Source organism: Calliopsis andreniformis, chromosome 6 (assembly GCF_051401765.1).
Source record: "Calliopsis andreniformis isolate RMS-2024a chromosome 6, iyCalAndr_principal, whole genome shotgun sequence".
NCBI classification, from domain to species: domain Eukaryota; kingdom Metazoa; phylum Arthropoda; class Insecta; order Hymenoptera; family Andrenidae; genus Calliopsis; species Calliopsis andreniformis.
In genome coordinates this window covers 22,821,309-22,846,539 of record NC_135067.1, presented here as the reverse complement: position 1 = coordinate 22,846,539, position 25,231 = coordinate 22,821,309, and the positions used below count along the sequence as shown (strand labels likewise).

Sequence of the window (25,231 nt, the reverse complement as noted above, 5' to 3'; positions counted from 1 at the left end):
CGGAACTGCCGCCTAATATAAACAGATAATAAGAAGTTGAACTTTTCATCCTCCAATATTCTTCTTACTTCGTTTGTCTAGTGCTCGAAAAATCTTCGTCTACTCGTTCGATTAATTTTACGACCACGCTATATTTTTAATCCAACTATACATCATTATGGAATTGAAGTAATTTGTTGTTAACTTTTTGTGTGATAATCGACGATCCTCGGACAGTTTCGCGACCGAAAGTTTCGGCGAGGAGGAGCATAAGACTCAAAGCGAGGGAGATCGGAGATCGAAGTCGTCGATGGTTCTCCTGGACCGATGCGAACAAAGCCCGCCGAGACAATAATCCTATCGTCGGGCACGGAAACTAGTTGGAAATAAGCCTGCCGCGTAATAATTTCTAGAAGATTGAGGCTGCTCTGAGCGGGGATAAATCGCTGAACGTCGATGAAACTAAATTAAGCGCGTTCACGTTATTTCCGTATCTTGGAAAGCCGTTGTTTCAGAGAAGTACCACGAATTTCCCTGTGTCTTATATTATACATATATCATCTATGTATCGTAGAGAATGATTGACATTGGATGCCTTCAATAACAGGATCCGTTTTTGCCACAGATTGGAATCAACCCTGGACTATTCGCAGCTTACAAGGGTCACCACTACGCAGGACCGGGAAACCATTTCTGTAAGTTGCACGCCTTTTTTACCTACCTCCAATTCTAGAATATCGCTCTAAGAATCTTTTTGCCAGAGTTACGATATTCGCAGGGTTTCACATCCAAGTCACCCATTTCAAAACATCTTGCGTGTAGTCCGCACTTATCCCCCTATCTGTAATTAGGTTCCACGTAAACTCATGGTCGAAAAGGCGCGAAATTGTGAGTCGATTAATTAAACCAATGTAAAATAGCGCTTGAGCGTTGTTCAAGTAGTCGTCGACGATCGCGATGAAGTTTCGATGGGGAAAAAAAATTCACGAGAACGAATCGTCCAAGTGGTCGATTGGTTTGCAAAAAGAACGCGCCAGTTTCCTCGACCTATTTTCTAACGCGTTCGAGTTACGCGCTCGCGATCGCCGATAACCGCCAGTGGTAGAATAAAAGACGATTACGATCGCGATGCGATTCGCGGGGCGAACAAAAGGTCCTCCCGATTCCCGCGTGGAACGCGTGGCCGATTTCGATAATTTCGCGGAAAATTGCGCGGTTGTAATTATATGACGAGGAACTGTTAAACGGGGAGGTGAATTTCTCGGCGATTCGAAAAACTCGGTCGTTCCCCCTTTCTTTGCTCGCCCTCGCGCGCCCTCGCGCGCCCTCGCGCACCCTCGACGCACACGATCGACCAACCGACGACCGCCGTATTTATTTTTAACACGTTTCATCGGCGAAACGGAACACTCACTTGACGACGACGACGACAACGCAACGCGTGGTCGGGTACGCGCATCTTGGCGCCGCTGCTACGCGTGGCATCTCGCCACATCGACTCGATCAACGAGAGAGTCTATTAGACCCACTGTGCGGGAATCACCGTGAAACTCGTACAGAAGGTTCTCTTGGGCATCGATATAGAAGGTAAACTACATTCTTCGCAAAATCTGAGAGGAACATTTAACTCCGCAATGCTCACGCCCGTGATATTACCTTAGGTACTTAGGGAAGGTAACGAAAAAGCCGTGCGTTAAGGAATGAATTTGCATACTTCCAGAACCGTGGGATTACGAGGGAGACTGCAAGCTGCATACGCGTTGTTCCCGCGACACTTTCGAAAGATTTCCCGCTCTCAGCCCAATATGACAGCTATCGCCTATCGCATGTTCGCGCGTCCACTTGAAATCGTCAATACGCGATTAGGTTTGTTCGCGCGGGCGCGATGGATCGTGCCGTTTTTCGCGAGGAGTTGCGTTCCCGAAAGGAACGCGTTGGAAACGGCACTGTTTCGAAAGTATGCGAAATTAGACACATCCATTGGCCTTCGTGCAAGTCGTTCCGCGCGTTCCGAGTGGAGCGATGGACAGTACGCGCGCGCGCTCGCGTGCATTTTACACGGCCGTAACCAGTACGCGGTACGCGTAGCCCGTGCAATACATAGGGTGCACGTACATATATGCATACAGAGACGCGGATCGCGCGAGCGCACGTTCACATATAGGTAGAGTACATACAAGGTGAAGTTAGGTGTACGCTGCTGGATTTTCCAGGGTTTTCCCGGGGTTGCGGTGGAGCCGTGGATGGGGTGGAGGATGGTGGCGGCGTGTAGAGAAGGGGGTGGCGGTGGGCCGAGGGGAGGAGAGGATACGAAGCGGGTTGAGTCGGACTGCGAAGAGGAGTAAAGGGGTGAGGGAGGAGGGTCGTAGTGGAGGGAGGAACTATAATGAGTGGTGCGCGTGAGGGAGAGCAGGATAAAAAGGGGGTGAGAGAAGAGGTGGTTCGGGGAGGGACCGAGGGAGGAGGTGGAGGTGGGGAGGATGGGGGGTAGCGGAAGCAGAGTAGTACGGGGTAAAAAGGTTGGAAGCTGTGGCAACCGGCGGGGCGAGAGAGGCGGGCGGGTGGGACGAGGGGTGGTTGGCAGCTATGGAGAGCAGGAAGAGGGGCGGGTTGAGTGGGCCGCAGGGGGAGGAAGGTGGGTGGATCGAGAACGACGGGTCAATTTAAGCCATGGAGGGAGGGGGTAGCGGACCGGGCCTAAAGCCAGTAAACGCCGAAAAATTTCAGCGCGGTTCAGCCGGTTCGATCGCTCGAAAGCGAACCGGCCCAGTGATCGAGGCTCTCGCGGTGCCTGTCGCGTCGAGAAATCGCGTCGAGAAATCGCGTCGAGAAATCGCGTCGAGAAATCGCGTCCGGCTGTTCCAGTGCCGCGAGCTGCTCACTCTTTGCCACTCGAAACCGAGGACGTCCAAGTGTTGACCGTTGCGATCCTAGCGTCGCGACACAACCGTCTCTGCCCGATCGATCGAAGTAGGTTCAGCCTCGGCTAAAGACAAAGCGACATCGACCCCGATCTTGGATCGCCGGAAATTCGACGGGAAAGAGTGTTCTGGCGCTTCGCTTAAAGCATTTCGTGTTGTCGTGTTAGACATCGAAACGGGTGTCGTAAAATTAAACGCGCTTTAAAACCGCAACACCGTGACGCGACACAAAACCCTTTCTCGCGATGCTTTTCTCGTCAAACGAACAGAAGAATACGCGTTCTACTTCGTGGCTCTTCGAAGAATTTGAATTTGGGCCACCCTGCTGATCTGTCTTTAATAACTTGGAAGTCTACGACTCCTGCATCGGGGAAGTAACTTAAGGGTAATAGAAAGGTATTCACCTTCTAACATTTGTCTGATCCGAGTGGGCCAGATGGGATCGAGAATCGAGGCTGAGTAGCACGATCGCAAGGTGGGTGCGTGAAATCGGCGGCAGTGAAAAAGTTTGATATCGACGCGATAGAGCGACAAAGGAGGCCGTGCAGGTGTAATCGAGAAGACCGAGGGTGAAGGAGAGTCGGTCGGTGACCTAATTCGGTCGGCGGGGTTTTTCGAACGGCGGGAAAGTTGATGGTGACCGGGGAAAAGTTTTCGTGGTCGCGGCTGGTGAGCCGCGCCTCTGGGATCCTCGAGGACTCGACGGCGGTGCGGTTCTTGGCTCCGTGCTGCTCGGAGACCGACCCGCCCTCCGCGACGCCGACCCCGACCCCAGCGTATTCAACTCGGTCCAATGGACCATTCGAACTTTGCCGCGTCGACCCGCGCCAACCCGCGCCAACCCGCGCCGCGTCCCACGACTATTTCGCGACCTAGCCTCGCTAACTACTGGCCGTTGCGCGACAGCTGTACGGTATTAGCCCTCCTCCGTCGCTAGCGCGATATTTGGAAACGAATGTCGCTTCACTGATATCAGAAATAGATTGCCACTCGTAGCAATGGCACGGTCAAGGCACTCGAACAGCCTTTCGTCAATTTACGGCCATGTTTAGTAGAAAGGAACCATTTTATTATTATTACGTGTTATGTCTTCGGTACGGTATAAATTTGCCCTAAGATACTTTCCAATACCCTGATAGTCGAATCGAAGCATTTATAAATGGAATTGAAATAGTGGAATAGATTAGAAGACTTTGTATTTTTTAAGAAAAAGGAAACCGACATTTCGAACAAACAAAGTATCATTGATAATAGCCTTAAGGTAGTCACTATTCAAGTAACACAATTCATTTTTGGTCACAAAGTAGAGCTTCGTTATTGAGCTTAGATACTTGTAGAACGAAGTTAAAGTACGAAGGGGTAAAGGAGTCGGAAACTTAGTGTCGCGAGGTTCTAAATCTTGATTGAAGGGAAAAAATATGCGACACTCAAACAAGAAGCTAAACGATAGAAAATCGAAGGCAGTCGATTGGTCAGGATGACCGCTTTCCGTGTTCGCGGTTCTGTAAGTGTCGTAAAGTAGAGAGGCGCAACTCTCGACTTTCCATCGGTTCTTAACTTGAAAACTAGAGTTTTGACTTCCGCGCCCTCTTGCTCAAGATTACGTTCTACATTCTTCGATCGCCCAGCGTACTTCGAATCACTCGATCCAAGTTTTCGCTTGGGAAACTTTTCCTGCGGGAGAAACGTCCCGAGAGGATTGCAACTGTCGCTGCTGGATACTTTTCCGTCGAGACAGATTATCGATGATTCCTTATAGAAAAGTTTCGAACATTTCAGGGACACCATTGAGCTAAAGGCAAATACAAAAAAAGACTGAACGTTCGTGAATTTGAACGAGGAGAGTCCAACAGAAAGGTAAAAACAAGTATGAGAAATTTACTCCTGAAAATAAAAAATTACTAATATTAGAAACGATGAAAGCACAGTGAACGAAGGACAAACTAGGGTAGGTATTCGATGTTTGCTTTCGGTATCCTTTGATATTCTTACAAACCCTATCGCAGGAAGTACGTACCGATAACGAGTCTCTCTTTTACCTTTCGTTTTTACTCGTTCGAGGTTCACAAAGAAACGTTTAATCTTCGGCGCAACGATAATTTTTAAACACATTCTCAGGTACTGTTGGAATATTCGATTATCATTTTTTCGCGTTTATCGCGACATTAAAATTTCTCGTTTTCTGGAGAGCGGGCGATCAAATAGGATATTTCCATACGTATGAAACAAGTGCGCGTACTTGGATTTGCGGAAAAATTTGACGAACTCCATGCGGTTTCTCTCGACGACTATCGAGGCCGAGAAAATATCGCGGATAAAAGAGAAACGAGGTGAAGGAGGAGGAAGACGAGAACGACGACGACGACGACGACGACGACGACGGCGACGGCGACGGCGACGACGATGACGATGAAAGAGAAGTAGAAGTAGAAGAAGAAGAGGAAGGAGTATTCAGCGTCGAAGGGTATCGTAGCAGTGACCTGCGAAAAAGATTGGCGAAGCCGGCTAAGTGCGTGCGTGAGTGGAAAAGGGATGCAAGCCTGACGGTTGTCGATGCTGGCGGAGGTGGGAAAGGAGGTGGCGGAGGTTGGAGTTGCTAGTGGTGGGAACTATAATGAGTGGCGGCTGTGTCGGGCGAAGGGAAGAGGGCGAGGATGAGGGCGGTGAGCTCGAGGGTGTGAGGGAGAAGGAGGGTGAGGTAGAACGAGAATGAGCCAGGAGAAAGAGAGAGAAAGATGGAGACGGAGACAGCTAACAGAGGAGGGAGAGAGAGAGGGAGAGAGGGGGAGGGATAGAGAGGAGGGCACGAGGGTGGAAAAGAGGGTGGCACAGGGCTGGGTTGGGTAAAACGAGATGGGCGAAGGGTACAGGTGGCGAAGGAGGGTTGGTTGGTGAGTGTGGGAAAGCGTGTAGCCTCTGCCTCCTCCCTTTTCCACCCACCGGCCACCCTTCTGCCAGCCTGCTGCTCGGTCCAAAGGGGTGACAGGAGGGCAGCAGGGAGGGAGGGAGGGTGGGAGAGCAGCAAGAGGAGGAGGAGAAGGGAGGTGAGGGCAGAGGGGCAGGAAAAAGGGAACTAGAGCTGGCCGCGGGGGGGCGGGGGAGTCGGGAAGGGGTTGTCGCACGCCTATCCGCTCGATAGCAGCTTACAGTCCGTGCACGTTTGCTACCCCCTAGAATTTTGTGCCCCATCTTTTCGAGATTCCCTGGGCAAAAGGATTTTTCAGCCGAGGTCCAGCTGCGTGCGCGAACGTTTCCGCGACCTTTCTCCGCTCGAAGATTCAACTCGATTGCGTCAACGCTTGCCATCGCGACACGATCGAAGTTATCGCTCGATACGAGTCGAGACGGAACGAAGAGCAAAGGTCGATTCAAAATCCCTTCGTCTTCGATCCCATGTTCCTTCTCTTCGCTAGGTGGAGAGGGAAAGAAACGGTGCGCTGTGCCTTCCGTTCGCCAGCGTTGGAACATTTTTAACGGGACTATACGAAAACGTCGTGGCTAGAATTCTTAGAAGAATGTCGTTAAACGCGTCTACGGTTAATACGTGCTCGTTCGCAAATTGTGGCAGTTTGATGGTCTGGGCAGGTGGTACGTGCGATAGAAAAGAGAGCATCGCGGAATGCTCGACTGTTTCCTAGGTCTCCGTGAACGGGTCTTCGTCCTGGAAAACCCTGAAAATTGATTTTCCAGGCGCGGTCTCCCGCGGTACCCACGCACAGGTCTCTCTCTCGCTCTCTCCCTCTTTCTTTCTCTATCTCTCTCTCTCCCTCTCTCTCTCTTGGTTGCATCGATTTTCACCTGGCTCTCCTCGCATCCCCAGCAGCCCCAACTCGAACCACCCGTTCATTCAAACAACCGTAGGAAAAGAACGAAAAATGTAGGTCAACGAAATTTCGAAAACTTAGGTACAGAAGCCGGGTGATTTCTCGATTTCACGATTTCTCGATCGCGATCGATTGCACGTTCTCTCGATATCCACCGTCGGTCCTGGCATTCGAGGCGAACGCGTTGTCGTTGGAAAATACGCGAAGCGCGATCCCGCGCCGCGAATACGTTGAGTTACGAGACGTGGAAAAAATATCGTTCGCGATAAATTCAGCTCGTGCAGGGCGGCGGCGGCGGCGGCAGAGCCAGCGGCTGCGGCGGCAGACCCGAGGAGACAGCGATACCGCGGCAGGCGCAGAGAAACACGGGGAGCACGAGGAAAAATATACAGGACGGAACGCGTCCTGTTGCGCTGGAACGACTAGAAGTCTGCTAGAACAGGCGAAGTCGGTCGGACAGAGGAAACCGAAACTCTTTCGACTTTGAAACTTTCGGGCGCGTCGCGCCGAGAGAAATTTACAAACGCTTCGAAGATCGGCCGAACACGAGTTTCCTCTGCCTTCCAGTCGCGCACGCCGTGAATCTCGTCGCATTCTCTCTCGTGCTGAAGTAAAAGCACACACGAGAGTCGCGCTCGTTTTTCGTTTTTCGTTTTTCGAGGAAGAAGTAATCCCCAGGTGAACCTGGCCGCTCGGGGGACTCTTGCGACCGATTCGCGACTGGCTTAACGCTGATCGAGACATCCGGCCAGAAGTCCGCGCACTTTTAGGGTTTGATCCTCGACAAAGCTCAGTTGTGATGCTCGAGAGACATACAAACATTCTTTTAAGCCAGTAGAAGTTTCGTACGAAAGAATCTGCCGGAGAAGAAAGAGAAAGAAAAGAGAAGAATTATGTTGATTTCGCGGGGCTGCGGGAGGAGGTAGCGAAGCAACGTGGAAAGGTCGAGGAAGGCGAAGTTGGGTTAGGTTAGCGTCCTGAACGACAAGGGGAAGGGTCGCATTTCGCTTCGATAAAGTTTGTTCGATCGGCCGTTAGTCTCGTTCGAAGGGGCCAGCAGCCTTTCCGTTCCACGTACGTACGTACGTATGTAGGTAGGTACGTATGTAGGTGTGACGCGCGTCGACCCATCGCATCGGCCAGAGGGTTTTTCTAAAGCGGCAGGAAAAATTTCCCTCTCGCTTTCGTCCCCTTGCCGTCCCCTTGCCGTCCCCTTGCCGTCCCCTTCTCCCCCCTATCCCTCAGTTTCTTTTTCTCTCCCTCGCATGCAGAATTTCCTCGAGGAGCGAGCGACCTGAACGAACCTCCGCTCGGCAGAGAAAACGCGCAACACCGGCCACGCCGGCAGACGAGCGTTTAACTTTGTTCCGAAGTTCTCCAAGGTCGTGTGGTGCGGCTGTAGGTCGGTGGTGCACGAGGAGGCGAGACTGGGAGGACAAGAGGGAGAGAATTTCCGAGGCCGCGTCATAAATCTCTATCTGCTGGTGCCGGGGGTAAACGCTCGCCCGCTCGCCCGCTCGCCCGCTCGCTCGCGGGATATACTTCGGCGACGTCTGTAATTTCGCGCCACCAGACCTCCCCTCCCCCTCTACCTCGCCCTCCTTAACCTCTCGCCTCTTTATTTCCCTGCCTTCGTTCATCCACCGTTCTTCATCCCTGTAGCGTATCTGAGATTTCCTTTGCTTCTCTTCATCACGCGAAACGACTCCCACACGGGTTTCCTCATCGACGAAATTCTGCGTTCTGCGATCATTCTCATTTGAATAATACGTAGGTATACTTATTTACTAGTAGCAGCGAGGAACGATGGATATTTGAAATAATTTCCTTCGGGCAGGATAACGTAATTGTTCCTGACTTCCTCGAATCGATAAATCGATGCGATTGAATGTCTGCTTGTTTGAAAATTCGATGGCACGATGTTAATTCCGTTTACCGACTTAAACGTTTGTTCCGTAAACGTAAAAGACGATTAAGGCACGGGAAAGAATTTCTCCCCCGGCTTCGGGAAAGATAAGTATGCGCAAGGAAACTTAATAATAAATAGGTAAGAGGATCACGGCTAAGTTCCCGAATCGAGCAAAACAACGTTGAAGAACCCCCGTTAAACAAATTTCCCGCATTGGACAATAATTTCTCCGAGCCGACGGCGGAAGAGAGCGATTTATGAGCGAAGTTCAGGAGAGAGAGAGAGAGAGAGAGAGAGAGAGAAAGAGGGAGGGAAATAAAAAGAAGAATCGTCCAAGCTTGACCCAGACCTATTTAATCCGTTTGAACGGGACGTTTTGTAACACCTGCTGCACACCATCACCACCGCTGACAAGTAGTTCCCCTAAATTGCCGTCGACGGCACAAAGCTGTGAAAACGGGCGTCGGTTTCACCGGGGGAAAACACCGCAAAAAGCAAAAATGCGCAGTAATTAACAGGGGACGGGAAAAAAGCGTTTCTTTTCCTTCGCCTCAGCTCGCGGCTCTTAACGACACGAATAATGGGCGAATTATCGCCGTGTTCCGGCCTGTTTGCATTTCGTTCAAGCGAAACGAACGTTTTTCGTCCGCGAAAGCTTTCCTTCGAAATGGATATCGTTTGTATCTTTAATTGGATAGGGAAGGGGTGGAGAGGGGAGAGAGAAGCCAAGTGTTTCTTTATTCGCGGAGAAGTACGTTCCCGAATGTAACGGTAACGACGCGAGAAATGCCCTTGGATGAAGAGGGCAGAAATTGGATGGAAGATTTATCCTTTATACCTCGAGGACGACTCGGCCCGGTTCGACTCGAGTCGACTCGAGTCGACTCGGCACGACGCGCACCGTGCACGCTTTCCATTTTCTTTCGCTGATGACGCGAACGATTTATCGTCTGGAGTTTGCGGAACAAAGTCGGAACTTCCAGACAGTTTGTCGACAACGTTTGACCCAGACCCATTGAAATTCCTGCCCGTTCCTACCATGGATATCGGTCGAACTCGAACGGCAAAGATTCTTGGCGCGCTTCCCGCGAACCTTGGAAAAAGCGTGACCGTGAGCCTTCTCTTTCGATATCTCTCTGACCGACGATTAAACGACTTTTTCAGGGAAGTGTTTACACCTGAGCGGGCTGACACCCGAACCACTCACGGCGGATGACGATTACAAGCTGTTGCGCTTCGGTATCGGTTTCACAAATATGGTGGCTCGCGCCACTAAAGGCAGCGCCGATCTCACCAGGAAGGAAATCAAAGAAGGTGAGTAGTAAACGATACTCTTCAAAATCATCAAATTTCGGTACATTAGAAGACTCGAGTTCAAAAGTTCAAAAGTTCATAAGTTGTTTTTCGACACTGTCCAAAAAAATGATATTTAGTTTTCAAGTAAAAAGAATTGTAAAAAAATAAATCCTTCGAAAGAACTAGAAGTCAAAAATGAATTATTTTTTAAAACGCGAACTAACGATTCTCCGCCTATTAAAATATCATACTATCTATTAGCACTGTTTCTACACTGTATACATTATTATCTGCTATAAATGGATCGGAAGTCGAGTCTTCGAGCTTTCGTCGAGTAAAACGGATGCGATGACCCTGACGCCATTCACCCGACATGAACAAGAATTTTAAACATACCGTGCACACATGGAGGACAAAAACCAACCTATTTCCCACCACGAGTCAGAAACTCAGAAGTTCTTCCATTTCGTCCTAAGCCAGCATAGCTATTGTTACTCAACGTACGAATATATGCCGACTCGTTCGCTGATTGAGGGCTTACGATTAAATAGAATAAATTCAGACGAAATAGGAGGAAAAAAAAGAAGCGGGGGGCATTAGAAGTTATAAGACGCAGCGATATACTCGAGATCGTGAATCGAAGGTGTGAGTTTGTTTACTTGTCGTTTATCCGAGTATCACGCTCTGTATAAATAGCTTCTTTTTCGTTTTTTGTTACGATAATTTTACTATCACAGCGGTAAGATAACTGTCTTCTTTATAGCACGGTTAATTTTAGTCGACGTAAAAACATTCATTGATTTCGTGTGAAATAATAGGCACACGAATAGTTGAGCTTTTTCGACGAACGAGATACGAAGAAAGAAGGAAAGTAACTGTTTGAACGGTTCTTGCATCACGCGTGTCTTCGTCCCGTGAAAGACGGTGCTGTCTCATTAAATCTATAGAGAGGCCGATTTGTTCCCCCGTGACCACGCGACGATACTGCCTAACAAAGTTATCTGCTTACCCACAGACAGCCAGCGATCCCGAGCGTTCTAGCGCATCATTCGCCAACATTTTTTCGGCTACAACGTATCTTTATAAATTTCGTTCCACATATTCCATCTACGTGTATAGTTTGTATCTCTTAATAAACGAAGGCCCAGTAAATTCTATCGTGTCTGAAATTCTAATTAGACGAATAGGACGTAAGATACGAAGAATGTTGTGAACAAGATATAAAACGAGATATTCGTATCACGAGCGAAAATGCAAGTAACAATAAACGTTTGTCAATAAACGGTAGTTTACTTACTTTGTCTGGATGTCTGCCAGCACCGAGAAGTTTGACGAGGAATGAAACCAGGATCTCGATTCACGATCTGTCGAATGTCGCGATCACTGAACCTCCTTTGTCCGTCCTAAATGAGCTAAGACGATTTTTGCTTCGACAATATGCTGAAGATACCACCGAAAACAATCAACAATAATTAACGAGAATCACCCGACCGGTTTTGACTTTCAGCCGGTTCGCTTTGCGATCGTCACTGCGAGAAGACTGGCGGCACGCGGTACCAGTGCTGCCAACCTTTGCTCTCGAAATTCTCTTGCGGTTGAGTATCACGATCCATGAATCGCATTTTCGATGAACGAACTGGCAATGTTTTGCTGAACGGGCCAAAATACGTTAGGATGTTATATAGATATGCCTTCGTATCATTTTCGAGCGATTGATAGAATTGTATAGAGTGGTCCAAAATAGGCGGCACAAATTAGAAGCATATGATTCTATTAAAGGAAAATAAAAAATATGTATACAGTTTTTGTGCTGATGAACTTTGGGACTCTTTGTGTACAATGGCGGGCGTGATACAACCAAAAAGTAATCATTTCATCGTGTAAAAATAAATTGAAACAGTGGAACAAAATTGGTTCGTACATGACCTCGTTTACGAAAAAAAATTGATTCTAAATATTTGTTGAGTACGGCGAGAATAACGTGTATGTACCTATCTCTACAAATGCATCGCTCTTTCTCTCTCTATATACAAAACAAAATTACAGGGTTGTGTTTACGATGAAATTTCGATAAATAATTTTTGTTTTATAGGCAGCCACATTCTGTTAGAGAAATTGCGGAAATATAAACCGAAAATCGCTGTGTTCAACGGCAAGCTAATATACGAGGTGTTTTCGGGGAAGAAGGAATTTGGATTCGGTAGACAGCCAAACCTGGTCGAGGGTACCAATACGGTAAGACGAATAAATTTTTGCGAAATGAAACGTTGCTCGATTAAACACTAATGAATGTTCGATTGCAGTACATGTGGGTAATGCCATCGAGTAGCGCGAGATGCGCGCAATTGCCACGGGCAGCGGACAAGGTGCCGTATTATGCGGCCCTGAAAAAGTTCCGCGATTACTTGAATGGCACGATCTCTCACCTGGACGAGTCCGATATCGTGTTCGCGGACTCGAAGCTCAAGAAGAAGGAGCAGGAAGCGATCGAGGATAAGAAGCCCTCGTTCTGCGACGACCTGACCAACGAAGGGGAGAGCAGGATCATCGATGTGAACGGAACAAGTGTGAAGCAGGAGAACAATGGCCAAATACCTGGAAAGAAGAAGAGAGGCAGACCGAAGAAAATCAAAAATCCAGAAGATCAACCACCTCCCGATCCCGAGAAGTTGGACGCGAACGGGGAAGTGATCAAGAAGCGTCGTGGACGTCCAAAGAAGATTCACCAGCAACAGAAGCAACAGGAGAGGGAGATGAGGGAACGGGAACAACAACAGCAGCAACAACACCAAAGTATGGCTCATTTAGGAGATGGCTACGGTACCGTTGTGCCCAGCTGTTTCTCGCCCCCGAAGACGTTTGCGCACATGGCACCCTACCCGCAACCGATGAACGACTCTGGATACTACGGCCAGAGCATGAACGACAGTCCTTATAATCTAAACGCGAAACAGAGCCCGGTGCACTTGCAACACTATAGCCAAAGCCCGAAGTCCATGTCGCTCTCGTTTACCCATTCGGACTTGTCCTCGGAGATCAACACTGCGATCTCTTCGGAGAACAACCTAGAACCGTCGCCGTTGACCTCTCCCAGCGTTGAACATCCGGACTTCGAGCCCCCGACTAGCATCTCCCAGCAAAACATGAACAACGATCATCGTCAGTACAATCCAGCTGGGAATGGCGAGGGCCATCACGGCAGCCCTGGAACGCCCTCTCATCCGAGTTACACGAGCTATATGGGATACCACGAGCAAACCTCGGACCCTCACAATCCCCATCCCCATCAGACCACTCCGACGCCTTTAAGTCAAGCCACCGACGAGCACTCGCACCACTCTCACCCAACTCCTCCGCACACGCATCCTCACACGCCGACTCATTCGATGTCGCCTCATCATCCGCACGAGCAGTATGGCATTAAGCGGAACACCGGTCAAGACGTCGCGTCAAAGAGTCTGAGCGACCTGGAATCTCTAGTCGACCAGATACCGAGTATAGCCGACGGAGGCAGCCAGCGTCTTCAACACGCTCATCCTGGGATGACTGACGATGGATCTCTCGCGGAGAAGATGGAGGCTCATCATCAGTCTTATCTGTCAGGCTTCTCCGGAATGCCCAACTCGGGGATGTCGAATTACAGCCCTCCTCTCGCACCTGGTGGTACGATCTACCCAAGCTCGTTGCATAACTCTCCGAATGACAGTTACGGATCCCTCTACACCATGAACGGTCGTCCAGATTCGCAACAGCAGCAGCAGCAGCAGCAACAACAGCAGCAGCAACAACAGCAGCAGCAACAGCAGCAACAGCAGCAGCAACAGCAGCAACAGCAGCAGCAACACCAACAACAACAGCAGCAACAGCATAGCAAGTCGTACACGGTGGAGAACCTAGCGTCAAGCAATTATACACCAAGCATGAATCACGGACATGCCGGTAACTCGTACCCCAACATAATCCCGGGACCTCATTATCCGGTACCAATGGGATCAACGAACGGGTACCTTTTCGGCGGCCTGGAACCCAGCCTGATGCAGCGCACCTACGGGATGGGCGGGATGAGCGGCATGGGAGGAATGCATCCATCCCTCGGTCACATGGCCAATCCTTATCCGTACAACGGTTCATACTCTAGTTCCTTCGACGCGTATCCGGCACCACCGGCAGGGATCCACGCGCCCAGCGCAAATTATCCAGGTGGTTACGTCAGCGTCGGCAGCGCGACGCCGGGTACTTCTACGCCGCCGTCTTACCTCCCGTCTCACCACAGGCCGCCGGTCGACCTTGCTTACGACGGTGTATGATAATCGATGTAAAGCTAAGCTATTCGGACACGATAGCGATTCGAGCGCTACGTTTATCTTTTCTACGTATTTTTACACGTTTAGGATTCGCCGCCGGAATAATCGGTCGTTTAACGAAACCGCTTCTCGTGGCGGACGCACTTTCTGGCGTGACTTTGCTACTGCGATTTGTGCGCGCGCGCGCACACTTTCCTTCCCTTTTCTCTCTCTTTCTCTCTTTCCCTTCGCGCTGCTTCTCCTCCTCGATCTTTCTCACTTCCTACCAACACCTTCCGTGTTTCATCGCCTTGTTTCCATCATATCTTCTCCATTTCATTCTTGGCTTTAGTTCACCGACCCCTTCGATCCTTTCCTCCCTGTCGCTCACGATTAACGATCGCCTTGCGAGTAGTGAAGGGCGCGCGGCTCGGAATCCTGGAAAGTACTACTGGAGGCTGCGGTTACCGTATAGAAAGTACCTATATGCTACCGAAATACGCGCATTGAAATTATGGAAACATTTCAAGACTCCAGCTGATCGCGGAATGGAAAAGACTATGTTACAGTTTCCTTTTCGTTTTTCTTTCCTTTTTCTCTTTGTTACGTCGCTTAACAGCTTTACTGTTGTCCTTTAATTATTGTTGAAGAATTATTAGAATCGTTTTGCTCGGCTGACGAGTAAGTGCAATCCTGTTGTCGTTTTAAAAAATCACTATTGTGTGTTGTCGAACGTAACTTGTTAGAATTACAAAGGTGCGCATATACATATATCCATTGTTATTTTTTCTCTCTTTTTTCTTTTTGTTGTAAGAGTGGAATGATTTTGTTAGCTTTGTACGCGATGAACCACGTACATGTCAACTACGTGGTGACAGTTGCTACGTCGGAATGAGATTGCTGTAAAAGAAGCAGCAGTATTTTTCACAGCTAACGGACAAAATATATCCAAATTAATGGAATACGTGTGTGCACGCTTGTGCTGTAATCATATGCTTATTACAAGAATTCGTTAGCGAATTGGGCGACCCTTATCGTCGGTATTCCAAAAAATTTGGAGATATTTTCAATTCCTCGAGTAATGAACGCAATCTCATAAACCCAAACTAATGCGAATCGTGTATGCGTATTACACATACTGGTTATAGAATATATTACGTCAAAGCAATAACGCGGATGCGCGTGTACACACGATTAATTACAAATTATACACGTTTAATGCGAATCTAGTCAATACGATTCGTTGAATCGTAGCGCCGTTTATTGCGATCATCCGAGCAATTTCATGTGCGAATGAAATCGCTAAAGACAAATCACGCGCTAACTTTTTGCTTCCGGAACTAATTAGCCGTGGGACAAAATTGTGAGCAAAAGGATTTCAAACTGAATGTTTCGGTTAGTTACATTTCTCTTGATTATCGATTTCCAATTGATTGTCTGATTTATCATCTATCAAGCTATGAACGACAAATCGTGACCAATATATACATAAATATGAAATGCATACTCGACAATTGTCTGTTCTCGATTTCGAATGTCAGTGTCGCAGATGACGATGTTTTCCATGTACAAGCTGAGCCACGCGCCGTTAAGCTTCTCGCTTGTGAAGTTTGTAAGCTTTTTCTAACGGAGTGCATATACATACATATATATATAGTTATTATCGTAATCGCGTCGTTAAGAATAATGCACGGGATAAATAATTTGTAAAAGCGATTGTTAGGACGACTTCTATCCTTTCGACCGAGTTCGATTCGAACGATTCGAACGATTCGAATTAGGCGTCCTCGCTTTCGTAACCTCGCACCTACTACAGCCATAGCACTAACGTTCTCGTTGCGATTTATTTATCGGTTGATCGTTGACTTACTCGACATCGCTGTGAAGATATTCATACGTTACCGTGATTTTTATAGTTATCTCGCGTTATGTTGTCTCGTTGATTATATTTCATTGCCGCGTTCCGAACAATCGAGGATCTCAAGAGTAACCGCGTGACGATACACGATCGATGTGCGAACGAGTTGCATATAGATAATATGCATGGCATAACCGACATCCTCCTTTGTCGCTGATTGACGCTGTACAATTATGCATCTGGCATGATTATACATACATATATATATATACATACATAAACAAACATACACACGTGTACATGTAGTGTATGTAGATGTACGTAAAGGTACGTGCATGTACGCGTGTGTATATTTAATTGAATATACATAAAAAAATATAAATATTATATATTGATTATCTACGATAAGCGAGGAACATTTATCGAATATTCCACATAGAATGTGTTGAAAACATTTAAAATGATGCACAGGGTATAGATGAGAGAATCGTTGATATAATAACTGATGTCTATATAATGAATGTTTCTTTTGTTCTCTATCGGCCTCAAGGACACAATGGCGCGTGTACGATTGACAATTACTATAGTAGATGTTTTTTCAGAGTCCATTCCGATTCAGATGGAACAGTTAATAGCATTAAGTGTCGTCGGTGTTAATCGTTCATCGATAATGAAACGAAAATGAGCAAAACGAAGCAAAAGGAACATAAAGAACGAGAAATCAGGAGAAAAGGAACAGAGGCAATGAAGAGGGAAACGATATCCCGTACCGTGTCGAATGGAACCAGCCATCGCTACAAACTTAATCGAACACTTCGTCGATTAATCGAATTAACTTAACTGTAAATTGATCGCTAAGGATTTAATTATTAAGTATAAATATATTATACAGATTTAAGTGGTTTCGCTGTTGATCGTATCGAAATAAAAAAAAAAGAAGAAAAATATGAAAGAAACAAAGAAAGAGAGAGGGGAAAGCAATTAAAAGTGTAAGCGAGTAAGAGAGTTTGGGCTAAACCGGCCTTCAACATATTTTTTAATCGTTTCAAATCCTCTATTATTCTACCTGACTAAACGTAACGGTGTATTAAACGTGTGTGTGTCCAAACCGACTGATCGATCGATCGACCGATATAGGTCAATCGTATAATCGACAGTTTGCTCGTTTCTGCCTTCTACTTCTCTGTCACAATTGTCAGTAATGATATCGATCTCTTGGATTTTTGAGATGTGTTCTCGCCCGTGACCTCCTTCCACTTTAGATCAATCGTTTTTCGCTCAAAAATCAATTCTCAACGATCCCCCTATACACTTTGCGAATTATATTATTGGTTTCTATTTCATTCTATTCTCTTTATTCAGAAAAAAAACTCCGATTTTTATTTATACGGATATAGAAAATCTATAAAGGTTACTTCTAGTTCGATCGAATTTCCTTTATACTTTATAGGAACACAATGACTAATAACATATAACTCGAGGTAATCGTAGGGTTGAGAACCTCTGTTCTAGAAGTTTGACCATTAAAACTGGAAGCAATCTATAGATTTTTCGTGTAACGCACTGAAACAAGAAAAAAGAAAGAACTTCAACGATATTCGGTTTTTTTAATATCTTTTAATGTTTTTAACCGATTCGGAAGGGTTTCGTAGATCGTTCACTGCTGAAAAGTACCACTGAGAATTGAAACGTGTCATGTTTCTGCGTATAACTATACGGGCAATGAATACAGAACCAGGATAAAACGGAAATAACAACAAGGTTGATTCGCAAGTTTCGGAAGAAGAAATATCAGAGTCGGTGCAGGCGCAGTACGCACACCGCCTCTTCGTTAGTCAAATACCCACTGTTTTCCCATCTATAGGTAGTTTTACATCCTAGACTGTATTTATTCGTTTAAGGTTCAGAGAGCCATTGTGCTCATACAATCGTAGAAATTCTACTGTAGCAAAAATTCTTAATGCAGGGCGTACGTTTTATGTTTGCATTATTACTTTGTTAGGCAAGCCAACTTTGCGTCCAAAGAATGCGCCAGCTAGCCATTAAATATTTACATTTTTAACAACGGTGCATGCGGTTCGTTTCGAATGTGCGATTATCTCTTTATTTCCAATAAATGATACTTTTTTCACTAGATACGAAACCATGCCCTGTATACATATGTGTCGTGTTTCATTCTCGAAGCAAAAGTATGTTGCGTGTATTCGATCGTGAATGTCACGTATATTCAAATTGTATCAGAAATAATTAATTGTTTCTTTTTACCCAATGTTTGATACGTAATTCGTTGTACATATGTACAATGCAAAAAAAACAAACGATAAGGATTTAGAGAATGTACTGAAACTGTACGATGAAATACTTCGTTTCATATTTTCAATCTTTTTTCGAAGAAATCATTTTTTTCTGGGTTATACCATGTATCAAATAAGCATAAATAACGTGGTGTAGTGTCCAATTAAAAAGAGAACTTGATTAAGTAGTCTCTTCCTTCTTTTGTAGAACTGAATTTAGAGTTCTTTCACGATTATACTATAATGTTTTTCCCGATTTTATTGTCAAAAGATACTTATACGTTATTAAGAGAAGAATGATTAGTGTTGCGATAAAATTGTAGCTAGAGAAAAAATATAAAGTCACCAGTGTGCATTGAATTTTATGCTATATGAATGAATGAAATCACATCGTGCAATCCCTCTTATAAATTTTAAACATAACAAATCTTCTGGAGACAAACTTTTCTCTTTTTGGACTCATTTTATCTGAGTCATCAACAGTTTGTGTCAACAACTAAAACTGATTCGTTAAGACAAAATCACTGTATTTGTCATTTCAGTAGTTTATATTTTTCATATCCCAATTGTGTTCCTTTTTCGTCCAAAGACCTCATAGTTCTTTACCTGACCATTTAATCCTCAATAGTTATCCATTATAAATGGTTCTCAAAAATGGTTAAGTCCTACCACTTTTCATCTACACTCTACACGATCAGACCTCCCCGAATTTCTATTTCAAAAGCCCATGAACTTCTTTGAAGTTTGTAACATTGGATATTAAAATATATAGTTGTAAGAGCTACAAAGGAATATCAACTTCATTAAAATTTGTAACATCATCTAAAATCTGTGAAGAGTCATCCAATAATTAACTTCTGCACGTACAAATAAAAAGTAAAAGAATTGGTACCGCCATCTATCGAGAAAATACAGAAATATACATTTTCTTGAACCATCCAGTCTTTACTTAGTCTATGCACTACAAGCACAAAGTGTCCGGTCATTGTGTTCACCGATATTTGTAATTATTATTTAAATATACAATGCCGTTAGAAAATTTAGAAGAAGAAGGTTTGGAGAAAAACCCAAATTTGGAGCTGGCTCAAACAAAATTCTTGTTAAGCTTGCCGGAACACAAAGATGATCCATATTTAAAGAATAAACTGCTAGATGCCATTAAAGCAGAAAGTGAGATTGCATCTTTTCTACGTTAAATTAAAAGCTTACACATTTGCTAACACATTTAATAAACCTTCGAATATTATTTATTAACCCTTAATCTTACGAATTTATTTGATTCCTGCACTTCTAACGTTATAATTGCTTTATCTTGACGTTTACTTTAACCTCTTACAAATGAAACTTTTAATATTGTTTTGACGTTGAACGTCTATGAATAATCTTTTTTGCTCGAACTTTATTTTAAATACATATTAAAATAAAAACAATTCAATATGTTGTAAAATATACTTTATTTTATATAGATATGGCTCCATTTTATGAAGAGGTATGTAAAGATCTGGATTGGCCAGTTGATGAAGCCCTTTTATCCCAAATGAAAACTCGTAATCAGGAGCAGTTAAAAGAGTTAGATGATGCAATTGAGGATGCTGAGAAGAATTTAGGTGAAATGGAAGTTCGTGAAGCAAACCTTAAAAAATCAGAACATCTTTGTCGAATAGGAGACAAAGAAGGTTCAATTTCAGCATTTAGAAAAACTTACGATAAAACTGTATCTTTGGGACACAGATTAGATATTGTATTTCATAATATTAGAATTGGATTGTTCTACTTAGATCATGATCACATTACAAGAAACATAGAAAAGGCCAAAAGGTATGAAAAGAATGAAATACATTTAATAATGGCACAAGTATAAATAACATTACTTTCCTATTGTTGTTGCAGCTTAATAGAGGAGGGAGGGGACTGGGATAGACGAAATCGTCTGAAGGTATATCAAGGAACTTATTGTATAGCTGTACGTGATTTCAAAGGAGCTGCAAACTTCTTTCTGGATACAATTAGTACATTTACAAGCTATGAGCTTATGGATTACAATACATTTGTGAGATACACAGTCTACTTGAGCATGATTAGTTTGCCTAGAAATGAACTTAGAGACAAAATTATTAAAGGTTCAGAAATTTTGGAAGTGCTTCATAGTAATCCAGATGTGAAAGATTACTTATTTTCTCTGTACAATTGTCAGTATGCGGATTTCTTCAAAAACCTTGGTAATCAGAAATTTTCTTTGAGAATTACAACTTATATTTAGAATGTGTAATAATATATGTTCCATATTTATAGCACATGTTGAAGGTTTACTGCGTAGGGATTACCTAGTATTTCCTCATTATCGGTATTACGTGAGAGAAATGCGTATTCTCGCATACACACAGCTTTTGGAATCTTATAGATCTTTGACATTACAGTATATGGCAGAAGCTTTTGGCGTTACAATAGAGTATATAGATCAGTAAGTTTTATAATTTCTCACTTTTTATCAATAAAATAAGCATTTTTTATTTATATTTTTCCAATTGCGTTTTCCAGGGAGTTGTCGCGTTTCATAGCAGCAGGAAGATTGCACTGTAAAGTCGATTGTGTTGGTGGAGTAGTTGAAACTAACAGACCGGATAGCAAAAACTGGCAATATCAAGCCATGGTTAAACAAGGAGATTTATTACTTAATAGGGTGCAAAAATTGTCACGTGTCATTAATATTTAAATACATAAGAAATAAATCATTATGATTCTATATAAAATTTTGAAATTTATTTACTTTCGTCTTTGGCATTTTACTGAACCAATTTGTATTATACTCGACTTTAATTTTGTACCAAATATTTTCATTATAATTTCTGAATTTTACAAAGAAAATACATATGTTAAATATTGTTGCTAAAACTGATGTGTATTATTTTTTTTGCTTATTTTAAAATCAGAATTACCGTCTTTTTTTATAAATACAACTTACGTTATTTAAAGCAGTTGCATTATCCTTCGAATCTTTTAAGTGTGAAAAGTGAGCTGCGAATTGAAACATTCGTCCGATCGTTTACATTTGATCAGATTACAATCGCTTGATAATTTTTTGAACAATAACGGCTTCAGTCACCTTTCGACCGTAGTCGATGCAACATTCCTCCGTTAGTACTACTGATAGTTTCACATTAATTTCGCGTAAAAAAACATTTCAATTAAATTATTCAGTTATTAATAGTTTTTTCATTCAAATAATGTTATAATTAAACCTGATGCTTGATTAATGCAATTGTACATGTAGTACTATTGAAAATTTACGGAAGGTATTTAAAGGATCGTAACGGTTATAGTTCTTGAGGTTGAAACGACTGAAAAGCTTTCCAAAATGGGTCGAAGAAAAAGTAAACGACAAGCTCCGCAGAAAAGGAAAGCTATCGAACCTATGGATGTACAATTTACGTGTCCATTTTGTAATCATGAAAGATCGTGCGAAGTTAAAATGTAAGTAAAAAATATTCTTGAAATATACTATCGTTCATAATGTTTGGGTATACCTTTAGGGATAAGGGTCGAAACACGGCGAAAATTGCGTGTCGAGTGTGTTTAGAAGATTATCAAACTACCGTCAATGTATTATCAGAACCAATCGATGTATATAACGATTGGATTGATGCTTGTGACGATATCAACTAATTATTATTATGGTCATTTGACGTATGAAAACGAAACGTGCCTTTTTAGTATGTTTGACTTCCTACATGATCTAGTTTTAATAAGAATGACTGATTGTATTTCATGAATCCATTTAACTTGTAACAGATTCACAATGTTGCTCAACTTTATTACAAATATGTACATATATCATGTATAGTGTTTATCAGGTTCCCTCTTTATTTACTTGTAAGCACAGAAATCTTATGAAGAATGAATTTTGAGAAAGGAAAATACATTTGTAAAGGAATACAAATAAAGTTGGAAGTACAAAAGGAAAGAACATAAACTATTTGTAATATAATTAATCGAACATTAACCCTCACTTTTCCGCAAAGCGTATTACGTATTCCTATATGATTTTTGTATCTTTTTAATTGAAATGGTAATACTTTATTGTTGTTCATCATGAGAGAAAAGTTTTAAACCGCGCGCTATGTTCGAATTTCCCGATATAAAGAATGACGCGATCCTGTAGGTATTGTTCTTTGATATGTTTACCACTTGAGAGGAGATAAGGAAACATGTTACGAAATTTTGTCAGTATTTGAGCCGGTTTCGAAGTAATTACTTTCTAAGTACTTAGATCTTTGGCATTGAAGTAGATGAGAAGGTAACTTTCCTGTCGTGTCAAACTAGAAAAGTGGAAATATTTACGAACTGATCTAGTTAATTATTTTTGAACGGGGACATTGTTGATCAGTTAAACTTGCATGACATTTGCCTTGTGTTCGTCATCGTCCAAAAATACCGAAAGACGAAACGGGCTAAGATCAACTGACACTGACGCATACAAATCAAACTCTTTCATTTAATTTGTACCTGTTAGTGATATTACAACAATGAATAAAGCAAAGCCGATAAACGATGGTTGGGAATTACCACCTCTTCGCAGTTTGAATGATTTCATTTTAGAGTCATCGCGTTTCCAACTGCCGAATTTCAGAGATTTCGAGAAATGGGGAAATAGAGTGGTAAATAATGTCATCTATTATCAAACTAATTATTTATACATGACCATTGCCATCATGCTCATTGTTGGGTAAGTGGTACAATAATGTAGAAAGTTACTGTTGTGATAACCGTACAAAAGATATTGTATCATATGTTTCTACTTAGATCGATGCATCCATCAAAAATGCTTCTTGGAGTAGTATCAATGTTAGTAATATGGGGTCAGTGTCTTTTCCTATGTTCTCAAAATGAAACAATATGCACCTTAAAAAGACAATATCCACAACTTCAAGTCATTCTTACTGTCATTTGTGCATGTTTTGTGGTATATACTGTGAACTCAATTTTTATACTGTTATTTAGCCTTTTATTATCATTCTGTGGTAAGTTCTGTTTCAACTCACATATTACATTATAAACTTAGTCATAAGGATATCATTTATTCCATAATTTTGTATTTATGTATCGATTTTAGTGACTTTTATACATGCTTCATTGAGATTAAGGAATTTCAAGAATAAGATTGTCAATAAAATAGAGGGTATGGGACTGGAACGTACACCAATGGGTGTTTTCTTCAAATATTTTGGTATGACAGAAGAATTTCTTACATAAGTATCTACAGTTCAATTGTTATAAAAGAATGTACATTCATATGTATTTTCATAATTGCAAATGCATATATACAAATATTTTTCACGTAACATACTATTATGAAGCTTATCTTCAATGTACTTGCAAGTATACGTAGAAACTGTTTGTATCTCTTACACTGTGCTCTTCATAACAAATGAATTATAAAGCGTAACAGTTCTCTGTTGTAGCATATATAATATCTTTTTCCATTAGTAAATTTATTTGAATTATGAAGGTAAAGTAATATATATATAAATATGTATTTATTAAACACTATTTAAAACAAAATACTTGTGTAACATAAAAGCTGTTAACAAATAAGTAGATTGCAAATAATGTATTGATAGTAAAAATAATGAAGTACTAAGCAAGTAATCCAGTAACATCAGTATTCTGATTGTTATGGGATGTAAATATAGGAATAAAAGTATTGATAAAGCAATGTGTTTTAATAATATCATGTAATTTTTTAAATTGTATGTATGTAATTTATTTTATTTCATTTTATTTATATGTTTAATATATTTTTTCTGTGTTGTATACATTCTTTTATATGGAACAAAAATATGTTATTAGTAGTTTGGACTTGACTAATATAATTATGCACCTTTATGTTTAGTTTATGTTTAGTTTGTGAATATATAATTTATTTTTATACCTAATGTTTCACTTTTTTTTTAAATTTCATTATGCAGAAGATGTGACTGGTATTACCTTGCACACACAAACAACTTTTATTCAATCGCTTCAATAACAACTGCTTTGTGCATCAAATCATAATATCTACCTTAACTTGAGTGGAAAGTATTCCTGGATAAAAACGACGAGATTTGTTTATTTAATTTATTTAATTGAATTATTTATTAACATTGAACTATTGAATTAAGTACTTAAGATAAATACAGTCTTGTGTTCATGTGCAGTATCATTTAACAAAAATAAATGATCATTTATAATACTTTGGGATGTACCTGTTTGTATTACTGCTTCATTTTTGTATTGTATAAATGTAAATAAACATACCGACTAAAGTAGTTTAATGAATTTTTAATTTTAAATTCCTGTAAAATGTAAATGTTGAATTAAAATCTGCTAGAATATAACTACACAAGCAGTATGACTGGTGTTGGATTTAAATGAAATAAATGTGTTTTGTATACATGTATTCAATAAAGATTTTATTGCCAAGTACGTTTACAACAGTAATTATAGAATGTATAGGAAGCACAGTTAAAATATACTGTTTTTACAAATGAAAGACGAATTTAAGAATTCAGATCTTATACTATGGAAGTACAACAATACTTTTTATGGTTAATTTTCATTTTCATTCATACATACATACAGAAAAGGATTAAACTCTTGTGATTCCTCATTTCACATATTTTTTTTACTCAAGACATTAAAAAGCTAGTAAATAAAATGTAATTATACAAAGATACTAATTGAACAGACATGGTAGTGCATAATTACATACCATTTTTTTCTAATTTTTATAAAATTCATTAAACGTAAGATATGTTCCAACAAATAGTTAAAAGAAAATAAATATTTGCAGCATATTAAGGAGGTACGATCAGATATGTTAGAGCGGCG

The 25,231-nt window shown here is 42.3% G+C and overlaps 4 protein-coding genes across 4 annotated transcripts in view; all 4 read left to right on the top strand.

Annotated features, from left to right (window-relative positions):
• The window catches only part of Tdg (Thymine DNA glycosylase), a 46,669-nt gene extending 32,286 nt beyond the window's left edge, over positions 1-14,383 (top strand). The window contains exons 7-10 of the mRNA XM_076381374.1: positions 605-674; positions 9,798-9,947; positions 12,022-12,164; positions 12,233-14,383. Of these exons, the coding sequence (XP_076237489.1) occupies positions 605-674; positions 9,798-9,947; positions 12,022-12,164; positions 12,233-14,236 (2,367 nt within the window). The 3' untranslated portion in view covers positions 14,237-14,383. The remainder of the gene's footprint in view (positions 1-604; positions 675-9,797; positions 9,948-12,021; positions 12,165-12,232) is intronic.
• Positions 14,384-19,318: 4,935 nt separating this feature from the next.
• Positions 19,319-21,250, top strand: Rpn7 (regulatory particle non-ATPase 7). The gene is made up of 5 exons (XM_076379858.1): positions 19,319-19,534; positions 19,831-20,182; positions 20,255-20,583; positions 20,657-20,825; positions 20,903-21,250. The coding sequence occupies exons 1-5, from the start codon at positions 19,390-19,392 to the stop codon at positions 21,075-21,077; spliced, it is 1,170 nt and encodes a 389-aa protein (XP_076235973.1). The 5' UTR covers positions 19,319-19,389; the 3' UTR covers positions 21,078-21,250.
• Positions 21,251-21,453: 203 nt separating this feature from the next.
• LOC143180692 (transcription elongation factor 1 homolog) lies at positions 21,454-22,314 on the top strand. The gene is made up of 2 exons (XM_076380593.1): positions 21,454-21,835; positions 21,895-22,314. The coding sequence occupies exons 1-2, from the start codon at positions 21,720-21,722 to the stop codon at positions 22,025-22,027; spliced, it is 249 nt and encodes an 82-aa protein (XP_076236708.1). The 5' UTR covers positions 21,454-21,719; the 3' UTR covers positions 22,028-22,314.
• A 247-nt stretch (positions 22,315-22,561) lies between these two features.
• On the top strand, positions 22,562-24,765 carry Jwa (PRA1 family protein Jwa). Its single transcript, XM_076380539.1, has 4 exons — positions 22,562-23,087; positions 23,165-23,382; positions 23,475-23,588; positions 24,331-24,765. The coding sequence occupies exons 1-4, from the start codon at positions 22,888-22,890 to the stop codon at positions 24,387-24,389; spliced, it is 591 nt and encodes a 196-aa protein (XP_076236654.1). The 5' UTR covers positions 22,562-22,887; the 3' UTR covers positions 24,390-24,765.
• Positions 24,766-25,231: the final 466 nt, after the last annotated feature.

What these genes read in the sequence shown, in the direction of transcription:
- Rpn7 (XM_076379858.1), top strand. Translation starts at nt 19,390, where the DNA reads ATGCCGTTAGAAAATTTAGAAGAAGAAGGTTTGGAGAAAAACCCAAAT. An exon ending in AGATGCCATTAAAGCAGAAA is followed by an intron (nt 19,535 to 19,830) that starts GTGAGATTGCAT and finishes TATTTTATATAG; the next exon opens with ATATGGCTCCATTTTATGAA. An exon ending in GGATTTCTTCAAAAACCTTG is followed by an intron (nt 20,584 to 20,656) that starts GTAATCAGAAAT and finishes CCATATTTATAG; the next exon opens with CACATGTTGAAGGTTTACTG.
- LOC143180692 (XM_076380593.1), top strand. Translation starts at nt 21,720, where the DNA reads ATGGGTCGAAGAAAAAGTAAACGACAAGCTCCGCAGAAAAGGAAAGCT. An exon ending in AGATCGTGCGAAGTTAAAAT is followed by an intron (nt 21,836 to 21,894) that starts GTAAGTAAAAAA and finishes GTATACCTTTAG; the next exon opens with GGATAAGGGTCGAAACACGG.
- Jwa (XM_076380539.1), top strand. Translation starts at nt 22,888, where the DNA reads ATGAATAAAGCAAAGCCGATAAACGATGGTTGGGAATTACCACCTCTT. An exon ending in GCCATCATGCTCATTGTTGG is followed by an intron (nt 23,088 to 23,164) that starts GTAAGTGGTACA and finishes GTTTCTACTTAG; the next exon opens with ATCGATGCATCCATCAAAAA. An exon ending in TGTTTTCTTCAAATATTTTG is followed by an intron (nt 23,589 to 24,330) that starts GTATGACAGAAG and finishes TTCATTATGCAG; the next exon opens with AAGATGTGACTGGTATTACC.